Source organism: Lissotriton vulgaris, chromosome 1_1, assembly GCF_964263255.1.
Source record: "Lissotriton vulgaris chromosome 1_1, aLisVul1.2, whole genome shotgun sequence".
Classification (NCBI taxonomy): domain Eukaryota; kingdom Metazoa; phylum Chordata; class Amphibia; order Caudata; family Salamandridae; genus Lissotriton; species Lissotriton vulgaris.
Genome location: NC_141685.1, coordinates 1014321399 through 1014340473, shown reverse-complemented (window position 1 = coordinate 1014340473; position 19075 = coordinate 1014321399). Strand labels below are relative to the sequence as shown.

The 19075-nt window shown below is 50.4% G+C and overlaps 1 protein-coding gene across 1 annotated transcript in view; it reads right to left on the bottom strand.

Moving 5' to 3' along the window:
- MVB12A (multivesicular body subunit 12A) overlaps positions 1 to 19075 on the bottom strand; it is an 82302-nt gene that overhangs the window by 13230 nt on the left and 49997 nt on the right. The window contains exons 3-4 of the mRNA XM_086961450.1: positions 5148 to 5243; positions 1086 to 1170 (exon numbers count right to left, since the gene is read on the bottom strand). Coding sequence (XP_086817576.1) covers positions 1086 to 1170; positions 5148 to 5243 — 181 coding nt within the window. The remainder of the gene's footprint in view (positions 1 to 1085; positions 1171 to 5147; positions 5244 to 19075) is intronic.

Genomic DNA, 19075 nt, shown 5'->3' with positions numbered 1-19075 from the left:
TCAGTGTGACAGGCGCAGCCTTACTTAGTCTAATTTGCTATCCCTCAACACTGCAGGCCCCGTCTTAGTTGTTAAACTGTAAGAGAAACATCACACTTATGCCGCCATTATGAGTGCTCCTTTAATTCCAATGACCCTCATAACTCCTGGGCCCTCAGAAATTACAAGCTGTTTGTGTTTCACGCATAGAATTCCATGTGAAACACCAGGGAAATCACAGGGGAACACACAGATTCCTCTGCTCTAATGTAATCCTCAATATAGCAGTCGCAGGATCATGTAAAGTTTGTCACCGTTTTGTTTTTTAAAGACTGATGAAAACTGCTCTCCAAAATAGGGCTTTTGGAGGGTCAGACCAATGATGGAATTCAAGACCATGAAATTGCTGAACCTGGACTAAAAACCTTTACAAACTAAAGGCTTTAGTGTTTATTAAACAACTTGCAATTATAACTGATACATCCTCCAATTGTCCAAAATTATAAAAAAAGTCCGTTATTTATATTTCCACAGCTATTGTCTGTAATAATGCAGAATGTCTATGTTCCCACCATTACTTTTTTGTTACAAGTTACTCATCCTAAAATCAGCCAAAAAGACATGCTTCTTAGGGAGACGGACTTTTGCAGGAAGGAGTTGTTTCCTTCCTTAGTATTGGCCCTTCCCGTACAGTCAACTAACCACCTGGTTAAGAATCAGACAGTAATCGATAACACAAAACACTGACAGTCTGTGCAGACACATGGTCACAAAGGTGTCTATTGACCTCCACCGGACTTTTATCATCCGCTTACTACATCTCCCGACAATCAATGGGTGGTTCTCCCACCACGCCCTTACTTTCCCTCCAACATCTAACTTTTCCTGAATCCTCCCCTTTTGCACATACATGCACCTTTTCTTTCCTTTCACCCCGGAATTTGTCTCTTATATTAACATGAGTTCTCTTATTTGATTTTTGACCTATTCCATCCATTACCACAAGTTAATACATAAATGTTATTAATTTGCTGGCAGTGTAAACATGTTTAGTGTAATGGCATATTTGCAAGGTAGAAGCAATTATAATGCAGATTTTTACTCACTAGGTTCCAAGGTCTCGCCGATGTAGGTGTAACCAGCAGGCAGTGGGGACCGTTCACTCAAAATCTGGATGTCTGTCACCACGTTCTGAAAAACAGAAAGATTTAGACAAACGCAAAGCAAGACAATTTATCAAACCACCTCAAGCACAGGTTGTTTTTGTATTGTGGATACAACTGAAGGGAGGAGGAGTGTCCAGATGAGGCGAGGTCGCTGGACGAGCCCAAAGCACACCACGTCCATCAACTGCCCCAGAATGGTCAGTGCTGTAGCTGTGGGTGGTGAGGCCCATTATATCTTTGCACTCTAGACACCGTCCTGCAGGGCTTATCCAACCTCCTTTCCAGGGATGTGAATTGTATAAGATGTCCTTTTATCCAAGGGACATGATGGTTCAGAAATCTACATGCCCTGCAAAGAAAAAAAAAAAAATCCACTTGTCCTATTTTAGACATGTATAGAGGTGACCAAAAGATCTGGATCAAGGGCACTAACAAAACATGTGGATGTAATCTGCCTTTTCCTCGCCACACTTAAGGCTTCTTTATCTCTCGTCCTCCCAGAATCAACAGCCTTTTCGGTGTTCAATATGCCATGTGCACTGTACACAGATGTTTTTTCCTGACAGGGGCAGATTTAGTAGACATGTAAAGAGTAGACATCGATATTTGCGGTAAGGTTTTCACGACCAGCGTCGGCAGGTCCTTCCTTCAGATCTCAGTTGGTAGGGTGACAACTTCCTCCCCACCATGTACTAGCATCCAAACCACTTGGAGACTTCTTTACTTTGGAGCAATCTTCTTTGTAATTTATCCTCTCAAACGCTGTTTCTTTCCCATCTTTACCTAATTCCGGTGCTCAGCTTGCCAGTTGGTAACACTTCAATTTGGAAAGGTTACCATCTGTGATTTCTGACAGACTCCCAAAAGTCCAGAGAGTTATCCGTTATAATATTCCTAATATCCATCTGACTTGATACCATAGCTTGCAAGCGGACTCCAATATCTTCAACAGGAAATACTTAAGATGGCCAAATTTACAAAGGAAAGCAGGGTAAAGACGGAGTTATCCAAAAGTAGAGATCTTTTGTTCTTTAATTGAAAAGCCCAATAGTATTGATACAAATCTGGACTTGCGATGCCCCCATGTTTTTTTTTTCCTATGTAGTTTCCTCCACGCGATTTTATCCCTTTCAGAAGACCATATGAAACTGCTCAGCTCCTCCTACAATTTCTTAAACCACTCCGGCTTGAATCCTAAAGTTATTGCGTTGAAAAGAAATGCGAATTTTGGGAGTATTGACATTTTTTAGATATTACCTTCTTAAGAAGGAAAATGGGAGTCGCCTCCTCATCTTTAGTGACCTCCTGGTTCCTGTTGCTGCTTTATTAACGTTTACCTGAGCCATTTTATCTAGGACTTCCACCACCTGAATTCCCAGCTATCGTATTTCCTGATTGACAAGCCTGTTACAACATGTATTCCATTCCATAATCTGTTTTTTGCTGATTAACCAGGTGACCAGAGACCTTCCCAATGTTTTGCAAGGTACTCAGGATCAAGGGGAGCGATCTTGCTAGATCTCTTGCATACACCATCAAGCCATCGGCATACAAGGCCACATTTTTCTCCCTACTATAACACTCAAGAGGGGATGTTTTGGCTTGCCCTCATTTTATTTGCTAGCAGCTCAATACATAGATTAAAAAGCAAAGGTGACAGTGGGTAACCCTGAAGGAACCCTCTTATAATATTTATCTGCTTAGTAAGATTGCCGTTCACCAATATCTAGTGCACAGGGCATATTGACACCAAAAAGGCTGTAGATTCTGGGAGGATGAGAGGTAAATAAGTGCCTTAAGTATGGCGAGGAAAAAGCGGATGACGTCCACATGTTTTGGCAGTGCCCTCTGATCCAGATCTTTTGGCAAGAAGTGGGTAAGTTGCTTACAGAGGTAATGGGTCAAGAAGGTAACATAAGCCTGGCACTGGTGATTTATTTAGGTCACAGATGGTGGAGGGTAACCTGTGAAATTGCGTAAGATGCAAAAATCCTTACTCTGTATTAATATTGTTGGCACAAAGGAAGATCGGTTTGAAATGGGTACTCCATAGCCCCCTGATTTTATGGGAATGGCTAGCATCTGTCCAACGGGTGAATAGTTTAGTCCGTAGCAGCTGCCCAACTAAGACAATAAAGTTTTGGGAACATTGGTTTAAGTCTATGCAAAATAACAATTGAGGGTAACTTTGACTTGTGAACGAGAATGTCCAATGATTATGCATTTAAGCAATAACCTTTCAAGAGGAGTTTCTAATAGAGCTATCCAAAGAATTCACCAATCAAACAAGGTTATTTATGAGGCTCGTGAGCCAGTTCAAAGGAGTGCCATGGACCTAGTTCATTTCTTCCTTTTCTGGTGAGAGGTAGTAAGTTTCTGCCCTTGTTTCTCCATATTGAGCTCCTTTTGCCTTCTTGCTGCACAAATGAGGACATTTTTTTTATGTAGAGAAGTAACAAATTATGGCAGCATTCTCATTAAACTAGACGTCTAGTAGCCTTTCGGATTATGGTAGGGCTCAAAATATGCCTATGTTTGGTTTCTAGCAATTTCTGATTTTGCCACCTCCCCGCAAATCTACATACAGTGGCTTGGAAGTATGAAGGAAGCAGTTGTTCCAGGGTTGAAATGCCCTGCGGGTCAGTGCACAGTCACAAAATAAAATGTAGAAGGGTATTCACCAGTTCCTTTCAGGCTCTTCCCACAATTAACAGGTTTCAAAATGTACTACTGACAAGAGCACTAATAAAGCTTTGCCCAGGGTGGGAATAAGAGGTTGTAGGGAAAGTCATTTTACAATTGTTTATAAAGATGTCCATTTCCTCTTGTATAAATGGAATTTACTAACGTCTGTTAGGAGTATGACTTTAATGCCTACTTTTGAAAGCTCGAGAATTCCTGAAAGTCTTAAACCTGCATAAATTCAAGCACATATACTTATCTGTGCATTCTGTGACTTTCTTTACAAACTAGGCCGCAATTTATTTTATTACCTATAATGTTGCTCTCATCGCTGAACACTGATCATTACATCTCCATCATTAATCTTTTTTTAAAATGCTGCCATGCATCAAACATTTTATGATACCTCAGAGAATTAATATTTAAAGTTGTAATAATTTAGCAAAGCTTTTAAGTTGCAAATTGTATTGCGTGTGTCTTATTTTGAAAGTAAACAATCACCAATCTTACTTTAATCCTTCTGCATTTATGTACTCTAAATCAGAAAGCATTCTAGGAGCATTATAATTAACTTAAATTGTTAAATGTTGTAAACAAGTACACGTATGTGTACTGGAACCTCTGTCGGTAAAACAACCCTAGCTAATAGCTCTCTGCATTTCTTTGGAGAACGTGCCCTAATAATAACAGCATCGCATTAATGAATCATTCATACAAGTCTGAACAATTTATGCATATGGATACCTTGCCTTAATGGCAGACAATCTTCTTTCACAGATCCATGTCGTGGTACTAGCAAATGGCAAACTAAAAATGTGTGCTGCAGGGGATTGGACCTACTTTGCAGTGGACAAAATAAAGATGAAAATCTATTATCCTTGAAGCCCCTTCGGGTGACAGGAATACCACACATGATTCCCTTTGCGATTTGGAAAGCAAAGAATCTTGGTCACTAATTATGCCCTTGGATTACCTAAAGGCATTTCCTGAACTATAAATTCTCTGGTTTAGGTTTTGAAAAACATGCAATTAGATGTCTCAGTTCTTGACCTCCTCGAGTTATAATGTATCAAAGATGGTTGTAAAAAAGACTCAACATGCCATTGCTGAGAAATATGTGCACTTAAAGCACAGTCCAAGAGTTTCATTGCTGCCACAAATTATTGCCTAGACACAGATTGTCGCAGCTGTGTCCAAAGAGTGCATACAATTATCTTCCACTCTCCTGTGTCAACCACAGTCACTAAATCAACAGAAACGCAAAGATGTCTTGAAGAGGCGTGTAAATATGTACATGTTTCGTGACTTGACTCTGCTTACCTCACTTGGAGCTGAACTCGCGCTGAGGAAATAACCCGATTTCTGTCCAAATCCTTTCCCAAAGTTTGCTAATGTGTTTTCCACCGTACTTGAGATCTGGAAGAAAGAGTTTTGGCATTGAACAACAGCTCTGGGGGAATGTGAAAGGACTGGATGAGGGTTTCAAACAAGCATCCCAGGGAAAACCTAAAAGTGGCCAAACAGCTTTGCAGGGGTATTAAGAAAGTGCTGAGGACAAACTATATCTGTCATCCAAGAGCTGGTGTGCACTTCAAAGGAAAATCCTGGACCCTTTAAAAAAAAATGCCTGAGCACTTAGACATGCCTCTGTTATTACAAAAAAACTAGTCTTTCATTGGAACACAAAATATTGTTACTGCACCAAACTTCAAGCGTTACATTATACATTCTACTTGCCAAATTATACCTTTGACACTAGACCACAGATCAACTATTATGTCATTATGACACACCTGTTAGGCCCCACATCTGAAAACTATATCACCTACCTGGCACTAGAACACACCACTTTGCTTATTTATATTTATGACTTTTTTAACACTGCTTTTAACAAAGAGCTGAACAAAATGTATTAATGCAATGAACAAGTTACTTACCCTGAGTAATGCTCTTTCTGTCTGACACTCTAACCGCAGAATCCCTCAGGCCTCAAACTGCATCTGGAAAGTTTTCATGCAAGAGCTCCTGCATGCTGGCAGTGTCATGGATTGCCTTTGAACTACATAAAGCGCCTACATGAAAATAGGTTAGCGCTGCATAAAGGTTATCATATGCGAGTAATGGACTACATGTCCCACAATGCTTAGAAACTGGGAGGAGTTGGGTAACTTATTTAGATGGCCAGGTTAGTGCTGCGCGTTGTAAGTGATTAGCTACCCGAATTTGGAACTTAGTTCTGGGATCTGTTTTTGGATTATTGTTCGCGTTCAGCGGCTGCTGGACGTTCTCGTTTCCTGCTGGGGACTTTATCGTGTCTTGAAGGAGACACGAGAGCTGCTGTTTGCTTACAGCCATTTGCTAGCGTTCGGCGGCTGCCGAGCGCCTTCCTGGATTCTCCCGTGTTCTGGACTGTGACACGAGAGAAGCTGTTTGCCTTACAACTATTGATTTACTGCGTTAAGCGGCTGCTTCATTATTTCCTGGAGCAGTTTTCAAACGTTGGGGAAAGGACAATTTTAACGAACGTGTTCTCGGGTGAGACGCGTCGTCAACAATACAGGAATCCTTGAGTTCAGTTGCTATGTGGAAGGCAGCAACTGTTTTCTACGTAACGTGAGTACTTGCGTTCTCGGCTGAGACGCACCTCAATGATTATTGCCTTAGACTGGAAAGAAAAGGGAAGAACTTGGCACTTAATGCGAGTGGAACACTAAATTTCGGACTTGGTTCTATTAAAGGATAAGGAAATCTTATTTCTTTCTTCGATTGGATTTGATTGTGCAAGACTTTCATTGACTTCTGGATTCCTCCAAGATTATTGATTACCCCCTTATCCTTATTTTTGATGAAGAGACAAAAGGGATTTCTTTTTAGTTATTTTGGGACGGCTGGAAGGTATGCATGAAACATGAGAGAGGTGATTGTTGGTGCTTGGTGTGCTGAATCCCATGCATGACCGCTTTCTTTTGTTTCTGTATTACAGAGTTGTATGCTAGGGTATAGAGGCGTTTATCTGATACCTACCAAGAAAGAGGAGGAGAACAGTACACAGCTAGATGACTTGGTAGGTGGTGTTCTAGCGAGAAATGAATGAGAGTAGTCAGTGATTTACTGTACTTACCTTTGTGTGTTTTCTTCTTTTATTCGTTTCAGCCTTCCTTTCCCGTTCCAGTCCCTTCCTTACCTTTCCCTCGCCCGATTTCCTTTATGCTCGGTATTATATAACAGTCAGAGTATAGGGCAATCTGGAGGTGGACCCCTTTTAAGCATCGTCCTGATCCTGAGGAAGCCTGGTCGTGACAGGCAGGTGGTGCTATTGGGCTCCGAGATGGTTCCAAGACGCAGAACTGCATAGAGATCCGCCCACTGCTGTTATGTGTATTGGCTGTCTGGTTTTGGAGGGGCAGGCAGGCTGCTCCCGACCTGGATTGAACAGAGAGATCTGCAGTTGGAAAATGGGGAGGGGCGACCCTTTGATCAGAGCAGGGGTGTGCCTGGCAAGGTGAATGATGGCTCCACCTCCCACCATGCGTCTGATGGCAGACCCGCTCTTCCTGAAGCACTACCCAAGGGCCTGATTTGAGCTTGCCTCCTGCTGAAATTTCAGGGACATTAGACTTCACCCATCAGCCGTCCGGATTCCTATTTGATTGGGATTCTACTCGCAGGTGAGGCCTCTGTTGAGAATTCCAGAGCCTCTGGTTCTTCTGCTGGGAACGCGGGCTGAACGTCATCGCACCGCTATTGTGAGCCGCCGCAGCTGAGGAGCTGTTGCCGCTGAGAGCCCGCATCGGCCTGTGTTACCAAAGTCATTGTGATAGCTATTGTGGCCCGCCGCAGCTGAGGAGTTGTTGCCCCTGAGAGCCCGCACTTGCCTGTGTTACCAAAATCTTCGCTATCGCTATTGTGGGCCGCTGCAGCTGAGGAGCTGTGCCGCTGAGTACCCGCATTAGCCGTCCTACGAGAATCATCGCAATCGCTATTGTGGGCTGCTGCAGCTGAGGAGCTGGGCTGCTGAGTGCCTGCACTAGTCACCACTTCAAAGATCTTTTTACCACCTGCGTGTGCCGCTGGGTGCCTGCCTTTAAGCCCCGTCCCAGGATTATCGTGAGGGCACGCCGCGGACCGCTACAGCTGGGAGCGGTGGCTGCAGCGAGTCTGCCTGTCATCACTGCGGCTTCCTTGTGAGGCTGCGTGCTGTGCCCCCTTTTAATCTCATGTACATTGTACATCACTGGGTTGCGTGAACCTCGGCCTCGAACTAAGTTAGCTCTACACGTATTTGAGTGCCTTTATTGCTTTTGAAGTGAATCTGTAATTATGTGCATTGTGGCTCCTTGAGCGCTTTTAAGCCTAGTGTTCAGCCTATATAAAGATAACTATTTTTCTATAACTGCTTGTGGTGTCAGTTTGTAGCGTCTTCTCTGCGTTATTGTGTATGGTCATAGATGCTTCACACACTGCCTCTGAGATAGGCCTATCTGCTCGTGCTTCGTTACCGCAGGGTTGAACAGGGGGTTATCAAAGGATGTAGCCCCCTTACTCCGACTTAGGAAGAAGGATCCCTATTTGGACCTCGGCGCCAGCCAAACCAACTAGAGATCCCCATTTCTAACATTGGTGGCAGCGGTAGGATCAGGACTGGCATTTATGATCCACATACAATAACTAGTGTACGCTACTAGTGAATGTAGGCCTAGGCGCAACCACATATGGTTTGATTTTGTTCCATTGTTGATTGCAATTGCCAGTTAGGTCTACAATAGGTAGGCAATGTCTAATGCTTCGGAGGATCTCATCTTTGAGGAAGATAGGTTAGAAACCTACACTGCCAAACAGCTAAAGTCTTTTTTCAAGTGATTCACAGTCCCTGTTGCAGGTCTCTCTAGGAAGGAGGAGTATCAGAAGGCCCTTAGGCCTGGTTAGAAGCGAGAGTCTGCTAGGGATGAGGGAGAGAATGCTGGAGGGCAGCAGGATGACAAAGTGGATTTAGCGGGATGTAAAGCACTTTCCCATCCAGGTACTAATGTGTCATCAAAGGGTCGGTATCCAGAAGAGATGGAGGACAGGAAGAGAGATAGTAGGCATAGTTTGGAATTGGCCAAATTAGAAGGTCAGAAGGATCTAGAGAGTAAAAAGTTGGATATTGAGAATAACAGGTTGGAATTTGAACTTGAGAAAATGAAACTCGAGCATCAGAGAGTATTGAGGGAGTTGGAGATCTTCCCCTCTGGTGGCAGCGAACCGTTCGTCCTTAACAAGAGTAGAGTTTACATACCCATGGGTGTCATCAAGGGTTTTCATAAGAGTGAGGACATTGGGAAATGGTTTGCCGCATATGAGATAGCCATGGTGTCCCACCGGGTCCCTGAGAAGGATTGGGGAGCGGGGTTGTGGGGACGCTTTGTGAGTGATGGGAGGGATACCCTGTTGGATATGCCGGAAGAGAGCAGGATGGTGTATGCCCATATGACATAGGCCTTGATGACGTGATATGATTTGACCCCAGAAATGTATAGGCAGAGATGTAGAACCTGTAAGAAGTTAGAGGGTACCACTTGGGTTGAAAAGGTGTCCTTTTTAGGTCTCGGCCTGCGTAAGCGGCGCTTGCGCAGTCTCACCGGCGAGATCTTATGTTTTTCAGTGTGGGGCTTGAACCCGTCCCTCTTCTCCATTGGCTGGCTTCCTAAACGGAGGCCAGCCATTGGAGGAGAGGGGCGTCTGTCCATTTAAGCCCCGTGTTTTTGGGATTGAGGGGCGTGTTTTTTTAGGTTCTTTCTCTCCTCTTCCCATTGGCTGGAATTTTACATTCCAGCCAATGGGAAGAGGAGAGAATGAAAAACACGCCACCCAGTCCGAAAATGTCGGGGCTTTTCGGAGAGCCCATTCTGCTGGACCACCGCCGGAATAAGAAGAGAAGCTGCCGAGTCCTCCGTCCCAGCCTCTGTTCCCTGATTGTGCCCCTTTTCTTGCCTCTTCTTGCCTCTGTTCCCTCGTTGTGCTTGCTTTTCTGCCCCCCCCGTTCCCTCGTTGGGCTTGCTTTTCTGCCCCCATGTTCCCTCGTTGTTCTTGCTTTTCTGACCCCGTTCCCTCATTGTGCTTGCTTTTCTGCCCCGTTCCCTTGTTGTGCTTGCTTTTCTGCCCCCTGTTCCCTCGTTGCGCTTGCGTTTCTGCCCCCCTGTTCCCTCGTTGTGCTTGCTTTTCTGCCCCCCCTGTTCCCTCGCTGTGCTTGCTTTTCTGCCCCCCCCCTGTTCCCTCGTTGTGCTTGCTTTTCTGCCCCCCGCCCTGTTCCCTCGTTGTGCTTGTTTGCAGAGCAATGGATTGCTGGGTAAAGGGTAGCAAAGTGGAAACTTTTGAGCAATTGTATGATTTGTTTGCATGGGGGCATTTATCTAGTAACTGTTTTCCAGAGTTATGCAGGCACCTTATTGATAGCAAGCTAACTAACCTTGGGAAGCTTGCTGAGGAGGCGGACCGCTGGGTGAGCACCCGGGTTCGAAAGGGTCCTGTGGGAGACTTCGCCAAAGGTGGGCAGGGTCCCCAGCAGAGAAGCACAACTTACTACTTGTGTAACGATATATCTGTAAGAGACATTAGTTAGTGATAGATTCCTTACCTTAGAATATCCCCAGGCGTCAGACTGGATCCGGAAACTTTTGCGTAGCAATACACCTGCGCGTCGGTAGGCGTCGTCTGCGGCTCCGCGTCCGTCGTCGGCGCCGGAATGACGTAGGAGTACTTAGACGCCACCAATGCGCGCTGACGTCAGTTCTGATACACAGCTTTTCCGCGCCAGATACGCAGAGCCATGATAGAACCAACACTGGTGCCATGAAACTAGGGCCCTGAAAGGGGATGACCTTAACCCTAGATATCGGTTCGCAGAACAGGGAGGATGGGTGGGTCGGTAAGGAATCTATCACTAACTAATGTCTCTTACAAATATATTGTTACACAAGTAGTAACTTGTGCATCTGAAAGAGACACGTTAGTGATAGATTCCTTACCTTAGAATAGATACCCCAGCAATACCAAACCCGGTGGTGGGTCTGCGAACCAATAATCACACCAGAAAGTCCTGGAGGATGGAACGGCCAATGAAGCCATCCCTCCGGACTTGGCTGTCCAGGCAGTAGTGTCTAGCAAATGTGTGCAGCGAGGCCCACGTAACTGCCTGGCAAATGTCCTGCAAGGGCACTCCTCGGCCCAGGGCAGTTGTAGTCGCCGTGGCCCGTGTAGAATGAGCCCGCAATCCAGCAGGGGGCTCCTTTTTGGCCATGGAGTAACATGCCTGGATGCATAAGATGATCCACCTCGAGATGGTCCTCTTGTGCACCGCCTTTCCCTTCTTAGCGCCCACGTAACCAACAAAGAGTTGGTCATCCACCCGGAACTGGCGTGCGCGATCTAGGTAATAAGAGAGCGCACGCACTGGATCCAGACGGTGGAGCCGCTCTTCCTCCTTCGAGGGATGCGGAAAGAAGGTGGGCAAAGTAATGGACTGCCCGATGTGGAAGGCCGTGACAACCTTGGGCAGAAGGGAAGGTCTTGTCCGCAACACAACCTTGTCCGGATGAACAGAGAGGAAAGGAGGTGTAGAAGAAAGAGCCTGGAGCTCACTCACTCTCCTGGCAGAGGTGATGGCAACCAGGAAAGCAGTCTTCAAGGTAAGAAGACGTAGAGGACAGTTATGGAGCGGCTCAAAGAAGGCACACATTAGATAAGTAAGTACAAGATTCAAGTCCCACTGGGGCATCACGAAAGGAACAGGAGGAAACATGTGAGTGATGCCCTTCAAAAACCTATTTACAATGGGGGACTTGAATAAGGAAGGCTGGTCAGGTAGCCGTAAGAAGGCGGAAAGAGCAGAAAGGTACCCCTTGAGAGTGCCCAGAGCAGAGCCCTGCTGGGCAAGGGAAAGAAGAAAGAGGAGAACCACAGAAAGGGGTGCAGAGAGTGGGTCCACGGCCTTTGCTGTGCACCATGCCACAAATCTGTTCCACCTGCAGGCGTATACCGACTTTGTGGAGGGACGCCTGGCTGCCAGAATGATATCACAGACTTCGGGAGGCAAGTCAAATGGCCTCAACTGCCGCCGCTCAATCTCCAAGCTTGTAGGTGGAGACTGGACAGGTTCGGGTGCAGAACCGTCCCCTGCTGCTGCGACAGAATGTCCTCCCGAAGAGGCAGACGAATCGGGGGATCGACTGACATGCTGAGTAGCTCGGGATACCAGTATCTTCGTGCCCAGTCCGGAGCCACAAGGATAACCTGGGCCCGGTCGCGCCTGATCTTCTTCAGCACTCTGGGCAGAAGTGGTATAGGCGGAAAGGCGTACAATAGACCGCAACTCCACTCACGACGAAAAGCGTCTCCGAGCGAGTGCCGCCTTGGAAATTCCAACGCGCAGAACTGATGACATTGCGCGTTCTCTTCTGTGGCGAATAGATCTAACCAAGGCTCTCCCCATTGCTGAAAGAGGCCTTGCGCCACGTCCGAGTTCAGACCCCATTCGTGATCCATCATGCACCGACGGCTGAGTTTGTCTGCCCTGGCATTCAGAGAGCCTGCCAGGTGTTGAACCACCAGGGTCACGCCCTGATGTTCCAGCCACTGCCAGAGGCGCAGAGCTTCCTGGCATAGGGTCCACGACCCCACCCCGCCCTGTTTGTTGCAGTACCACATGGCGGTGGTGTTGTCCGTGAACACTTGCACTACACTCCCCCGGACAGAGGGGAGGAATGCCTTCAGTGCTAGACGAATCGCCCGCAGCTCCAGAAGGTTGATATGGAGCCGGGACTCCGCCGGAGACCAGAGGCCTCTGATCTCAGCCTCTCCCATGTGGACTCCCCAGCCCTGGAGGGACGCGTCTGTCACAACCACGTGCTCCGGGTGGGGTAGGGAGAGGGATCTGCCACTGACCCAATCGCGGTCCGTGAGCAACCACTGCAGTTGTCTCGCAGTGCCCTCCGAGATCAAGACATGATCGGACAAGTTGCCCTGATGTTGGGCCCACTGAAACTTCAGGTCCCACTGCAGAGCCCGCATCCGCCACCGGGCGTGATGCACCAGAAGGATGCAGGAGGCCATCAGCCCCAGAAGCCGCAGCGTCAACCTGACCGAGACTCGGGATAAAAGGCTGAAAGATGGTAATTAGAGCCTGTATATCCCAAACCCGCTGTTCGGGTGGGTAAACCCGAAACTGCGCCGAGTCTAGAACCGCTCCGATAAAGAGGAGCTTCCGAGAGGGACACAGGTGCGACTTCGGCACGTTGATGGAGAACCCCAGCAAGTGCAGGAGGTCGGCCGTAGTCTGGAGGTGGCTGACAACTGTCTGGGGCGAGCCCGCCTTCAACAACCAGTCGTCGAGGTAGGGGGAAGACTGACACCCCTGACCTGCGCAGATGAGCTGCGACCACCGCCATCACCTTCGTGAACACCCGTGGGGCGCTGGTAAGGCCGAAGGGGAGCACGGTGAACTGAAAGTGCTCCTGGCCTACCGTGAACCGCAGGTAACGCCGGTGGGCCGGCAGGACGGGGATGTGAAAATAAGCGTCCTGCAAGTCCAACGCTACCATCCAGTCTCCAGGGTCTAGGGCAGCCAGGACCTGAGCCAAAGTCAGCATCTTGAACTTCTCCTTCCGGAGGAAGCCGTTGACGTCCCGTAGGTCCAAGAAAGGGCGTAGGCCCCCTTTGCCCTTCTTGGGTACCAGAAAGTAGTGGGAGTAACAACCACACCCTACTTCTGGCCCAGGAACGCGCTCAATGGCCCCCTTGGCCAAGAGGGCCGTGACTTCCTCTTGCAGAAGTTGCAAGTGATCCCCCAACACACGGTGGAATTGCGGTGCCATGGCTGGAGGGGTCGCCTCGAAGGGGAGGGTGTAGCCCCTTCGGACGATTTGCAGCACCCACCTGTCCGACGTGACAGTGCGCCAGTGGGAGAGGTGATGGCGAACCCTGCCTCCCACAGGCGTCAGATGGGCCTGAAAACTCGGACTAGGAAGGTTTCGAGGCGGGTGCTGCGGAGGGAGGTGTGGACTGGCCTCGCCGTTGACCCCGACCGCCGCCACGGCGGTTTCCACGGCCGCCACCGCGCTGTTGAACGTTCTGCGGCGTGTGGCTGGCGGCACGTGTGGGGACGCCCCTCCCGTGGCCACGAAAGGCACCCGATTGCTGGTGTGGGGCCGAGAGGCCCAAGGACTTGGCCGTAGCCCTGGAGTCCTTAAAACGTTCCAGCACATGGTCTGCCTTGTCACCAAAGAGGCGACGGCCATCAAACGGCATATCCAGAAGAGTGCTCTGGACATCGGCCGAGAAGTTGGCGGACCTCAGCCAGGCGTGGCGTCGAACTGCCACCGTCGTTGCCATCGCCCTGCCCAGCGAGTCCGTGGTATCCAGCCCACACCGGATGGAATATCGCGCTGCATCTCGGCCTTCCACAAGGGCCTGGCCGAGTTTAGCCCGGACCTCCAACGGGCACTCTGGCAGCACTTCCGCAACCGTGTCCCACAGAGTGTGGGTGTAGCGGCCCAAGAGACAGGCGGTATTGAAGAGCCGCAGCCCTAACCTTAGGGATGAGAACACCTTTTTCCCAAACTGTTCATATCTCTTGGATTCCCGATCGGGCGGGGCCGTCGGGAATGCGGTCTGGGAATTAGAGGCCTGGATAACCAGGCTCTCGGGGGTGGGATGGGTGGACAAAAAGCAAGGGTCGCCCGGGGCCGGGCGATAGCGTCTGGCCATGTTCCTATCCACAGGCGGACCTGTGGCGGGCTTGGACCAAGTGCCCACAAGAACGTCACACAAGGCCTCATTGAACAGCAGCAGAGGCTCACTGGATCTTGACTGCGGTTTGAGGACCTCAGTGAAGAGGTTAGTCCTCACTGCCGCGACGGGGAGCTCAAGGTTTAAGGCCTTGGCTGCCCTCGTCAACACTACACTATATGTAGACCCCTCCTCCGAAGCCACGGTCGGAGGGAAGACAAATCCAGTGTCTGGCGAAGTGTCAACACCACTGGCCTCCACAAGCTCATATGTCCAGTCCTGTTGAGACTGGCATTCCAGTGCCAGAGGGTCCTCAGACCCCTCCCAATCTTCCTCGTCACCCGTTTCCTGTAGAACAGGATCAGCAGACGGGGCCTCCTCATGGAAATAAAAATCTCCAAAGGCCGTCGGAAGCGGCGCCGTTCCGGCGCCAGAGTCGGACCGTAGGGAACGTTGAGGACGGCGTCCACAACGGGCGCCGGGGGCGACACCCGTGGGGCCGGTGAGGTCGTAAGGTCGACCGGCGACGACCCGGATCCGGATGCGGATCCGGTGAGGTCCTGCGGCGCCGGGACCGAAGTCGCCGGCGGCGTTGGGACCGAAGTACCCGACGGCGTCGGGGCCGAAGCACCCGACCCGCTAGGGCCTCCAGTCGGGACCACTGGGCTCGAAGGCACCACGGACCCCGACTGAGGAGGGAGGGTTCTCATGGCCATGAGGTACCGCTCGATCTCCTCCGGCGTTGCGCCGTGCCCAGGGACCCGAAGGTGTGGGGCAGGCGGCGACGCTTGTGACTCCCGCGGAGCCGCCTGGGCGGTGTCGCCCGAACTCCCGGCTGCATTGTGGGAGCGTCGGGGTGGGTCAGAGGAACGTTTACGTCCCTCCGACCTCTCATGCCTCTTACCTGAGGACTTGGAGCCTGACGACCGGTGTCCACTCCCGGAGCTGCGATGACTCCGACCCCGCGACCGGTCCCTCGACCTCCCGTGGGACCGGGACCTGGAACGGCGCGGGTCCGACTGCCGGAGCTCGAGCCGCTTGCGGGACTGCTCCCGCCTAGCCTTCGACGTCAGGGCCCGGCAGTCGGAGCAGGTGCGGTCGTCGTTGTCGAGGCCTAGGCACTTCAGGCACCGGCGATGGGGGTCCGTGACCGACATCAGTCGGTCGCACTTTAAGCAGGGTTTGAACCCGGGCATCCCTACCGGCACCGATAGAGTCGAGGACTCAAAGAAAGAAATTATCAAAAAGACCAAAAGTTCAGTCAAAAAGTGACTGGGGGTAGAGCTTCTCTGGATCTGCGCTAGCTGGCGCGGAAAAAAGAAGAACTGACGTCAGCGCGCATGGGTGGCGTCTAAGTACTCCGACGACGTCATTCCGGCGCTAACTACGCCGACGACTGACGCAGAGCCGCAGAAGACGCCTACCGACGCGCAGGGGTATTGCTATGCAAAAGTTTCCGGATCCAGTCTGACGCCTGGGGATATTCTAAGGTAAGGAATCTATCACTAACGTGTCTCTTTCAGATGTGGGGGGGACAGGGGTAAACAGAGTGAGTTCCAGAGAGGGTCCCAAAGGAACCAAAGAGTGGTGTCCCAGACTCCCCCTGAGACGACGCCAGTGCCCCCGGCAGGTAGGCCTGGTCAGAGGAGGCCTCTTGTTTTGAGTGTGGTCAAGTGGGCCACCGGTATTACGATCCCAGTGTCCCCAGAGGGACTCCAATGCACCACCCGGTGCGCCCCCCGCCAGATTGCTAGTGTAGCCCTGGGAGGTGAGAAGATGGGTGCCCAAGAGGGGTGGGATCTCATAGAATTGACCATAGTCCTTAGGAGACTTTGAGAAGGTCCCTAACACCACATTGCCTGATAACGCTAAGAGGTACAGGCAGTGGGTGACCATCAATGGCCATAGAGTGGAGGCTCTGAGGGATACAGGAGCTAGTGTGACAGCTGTCAGCTCCCGGTTGGTGTCCAAAGAGCAGGTTGTCCCCTATGCCTTCTGCCCAGTAGTGTCAGCAGACAACTCTGAGAGCCAGTGAGAGGAGGCTCAAGTTCCCTTTAAGTGGGGGTGGGGCGGTGGTTGTCTCAGGAACTCTTCATGTAGCTGTGAGGCCAGCCATGCTGGTAGACTGTCTATTGGGCAACGATTTAGAGAACTCCCTGTGGGCTATGGTGGAGGGGAAATCTCACTTGGAAATGTTGGGCCTACCTGAGTGGGCGTGCGCTACCACTCGGTCCATGGCGGCCAGGAAGGATGTTCAGAAGGACCTGGAGCCTGAGAGTATGGCCCAGGTCCCTGCCTTAAAGAGAAGGGGTAGGGGGCGCGGGAAACCGGCCACCATGGTTCCCACGGTCCAGGAGGGAGCAGACCTTGAGGGGGATGCCCTGGAGCCTACATGGGAAAGTAGCCAAACTGGGGGACCTGCTGGAGCTGACCCATTGGCAGTAGGAAGGAAGACCCAGAAGGGAGGAATTTTGTGAACAGCAGAGAACGTGATCTTCTCTTGAAGGGCTGAGGCGACAGGCTGCAGCCCAGGCGGCAGGTGATCAGTCAGGGTAACACCTGATCTATTGGGAGAATGACTTCCTTTACAGCAAGCCTAAGGTTGTTGAGCCTGGGTCAGCCTGTGTGCTGGTGGTACCCCAGTGCTTCAGAGCCTTCCTACTGGGGTTGGCTCATAATGTGCCATTGGCCGGACATCTGGGGCAGACCAAGACCTTTGAGAGGCTGGTAACCCACTTTCATTGGCCCCAGATGCACAGGAGCTCAGATGCTTACTGCAGGACATGTGAAACTTGCCAGGCAAGTGGGAAGAGTGGGGTGGGGGTGGAGAGGTCAAGGCCCCGCTCCAGCCCTTTCCAGTGGTCAGCACCCCATTCGAGCGAGTTTGCATTGACAGTGTGGGGTCCTTGGACCCCAAGACAGCCATGGGCAACAGGTTCATCCTGGTCTTGGTGGACCATGGCACCCGGTACCCATCCCACTCAGGACAGTGACAGCCCCCGTGGTGGGACGTGCACGGATGGAGATTTTAGCCTGTGTGGGGTTCCTCAGAGAGGTGGTGTCTGATAGGGGTACTAACTTCATTTTCAAATATATGCAGTCCCTGTGGGAGGAGTGTGGGGTAACTTACGAGTTTACGACACCTTGCCACCCCCAAGGAAATGGTCTGGTTGAGAGATTCAACCGGACCCTTAAGGGCATGATTATGGGCCTAGAGGAGCCCATGAGGCATAAGTGGGACATCCTCCTACCATGCCTGCTGTTTGCTTACCGTGAGGTGCCACAGAAGTCCTTATGGTTCAGTCCCTTTGAACTGCTCTATGGTCACCCGGTAAGAGTACCTCTGAGTCTGGTCAGAGAAGGCTGGGAGCAATCTCCCAGGAAACCTCCTTCCCAGGATGTGTTTAGTTACATGCTGGCTTTCAGGAACCAAACTCTGTGTTTCAGAAAACTTGCTGAGGCAAATCTGGAAGCCAGCCAGGAAGAGATGAAACGCTGGCACGATCAGAATGCCACTCTGAGTTTCAGCCTGGTCAAATGGTTTGAGTCATGGCCCCAGTGGAGCCCTGTGCGCTCCAGGATAAGTGGACCGGCCCCTTTGAGGTGGTGGAGCATAAGAGTGAGTCCGGTTACCTACATGGTGGACTTGCGGTCTCCCAGGAACCCCTTGCGGGTCCTGCATGTTAACCGCCTGAAGCCCCCACTTTGAGAGGTCTGAAGTGGGCATGCTCCTGGCCACAGATGCTGGAATGGAAGAGGAGAGTGAGCCTCTTCCTTACCTCTTGTGTGCAGAGGAACAAGATGGGTCAGTGGAGGGTGTGGTCCTCTCCACCACACTGACCCCTGAGCAGCAGAGCGATTGTCACCAACTGTTGGGACAATTCAGTGATCTGTTATCCCAGGTGCCTAGTGTCAATGATTGGTGCATCCATGATGTAGACTCTCGGGACAGTCCTCCTGTAAAGCACAAGGCTTACAGAGTGACTGACTGGGTCAAGGCATACCCTAAGGAGGAGGTCTCCAAAATGTTTGCTTTAGGGGTGATTGAAGTCCTCTAGCAGCCCTTGGTCCATCCCCGTGGTCCTGGTACCAAAAGCTGCAACGCCTGGTGCCACCCTAGAACTTTGGTTCTGAGTGGACTACCGAGGTCTCAATTCAGTCACGAAGGCTGACGCGCACCCCATCCTCAGAGCTGATGAGCTCATAGATCGGCTAGAGGCTGCACGGTACCTCAGCACGTTTGATTTGACATCTGGGTATAGGCAGATCAACTTAACTGATAGGGCAAAGGAGAGGTCAGCATTCTCCACACCACATAGGAACTACCAGTTCCTTGTGAGGCCCTTTGGGATGAAGAATGCCCCTGCCACCATTTAGAGGTTGGTCAACAGGGTGTTGGTTGGGCTGGAAGATTTCAGTGCTGCCTACCTAAGATGACATTGCAGTGATTAGTTCTTCCTGGGAGGACCCTCTGCGCCACCTCT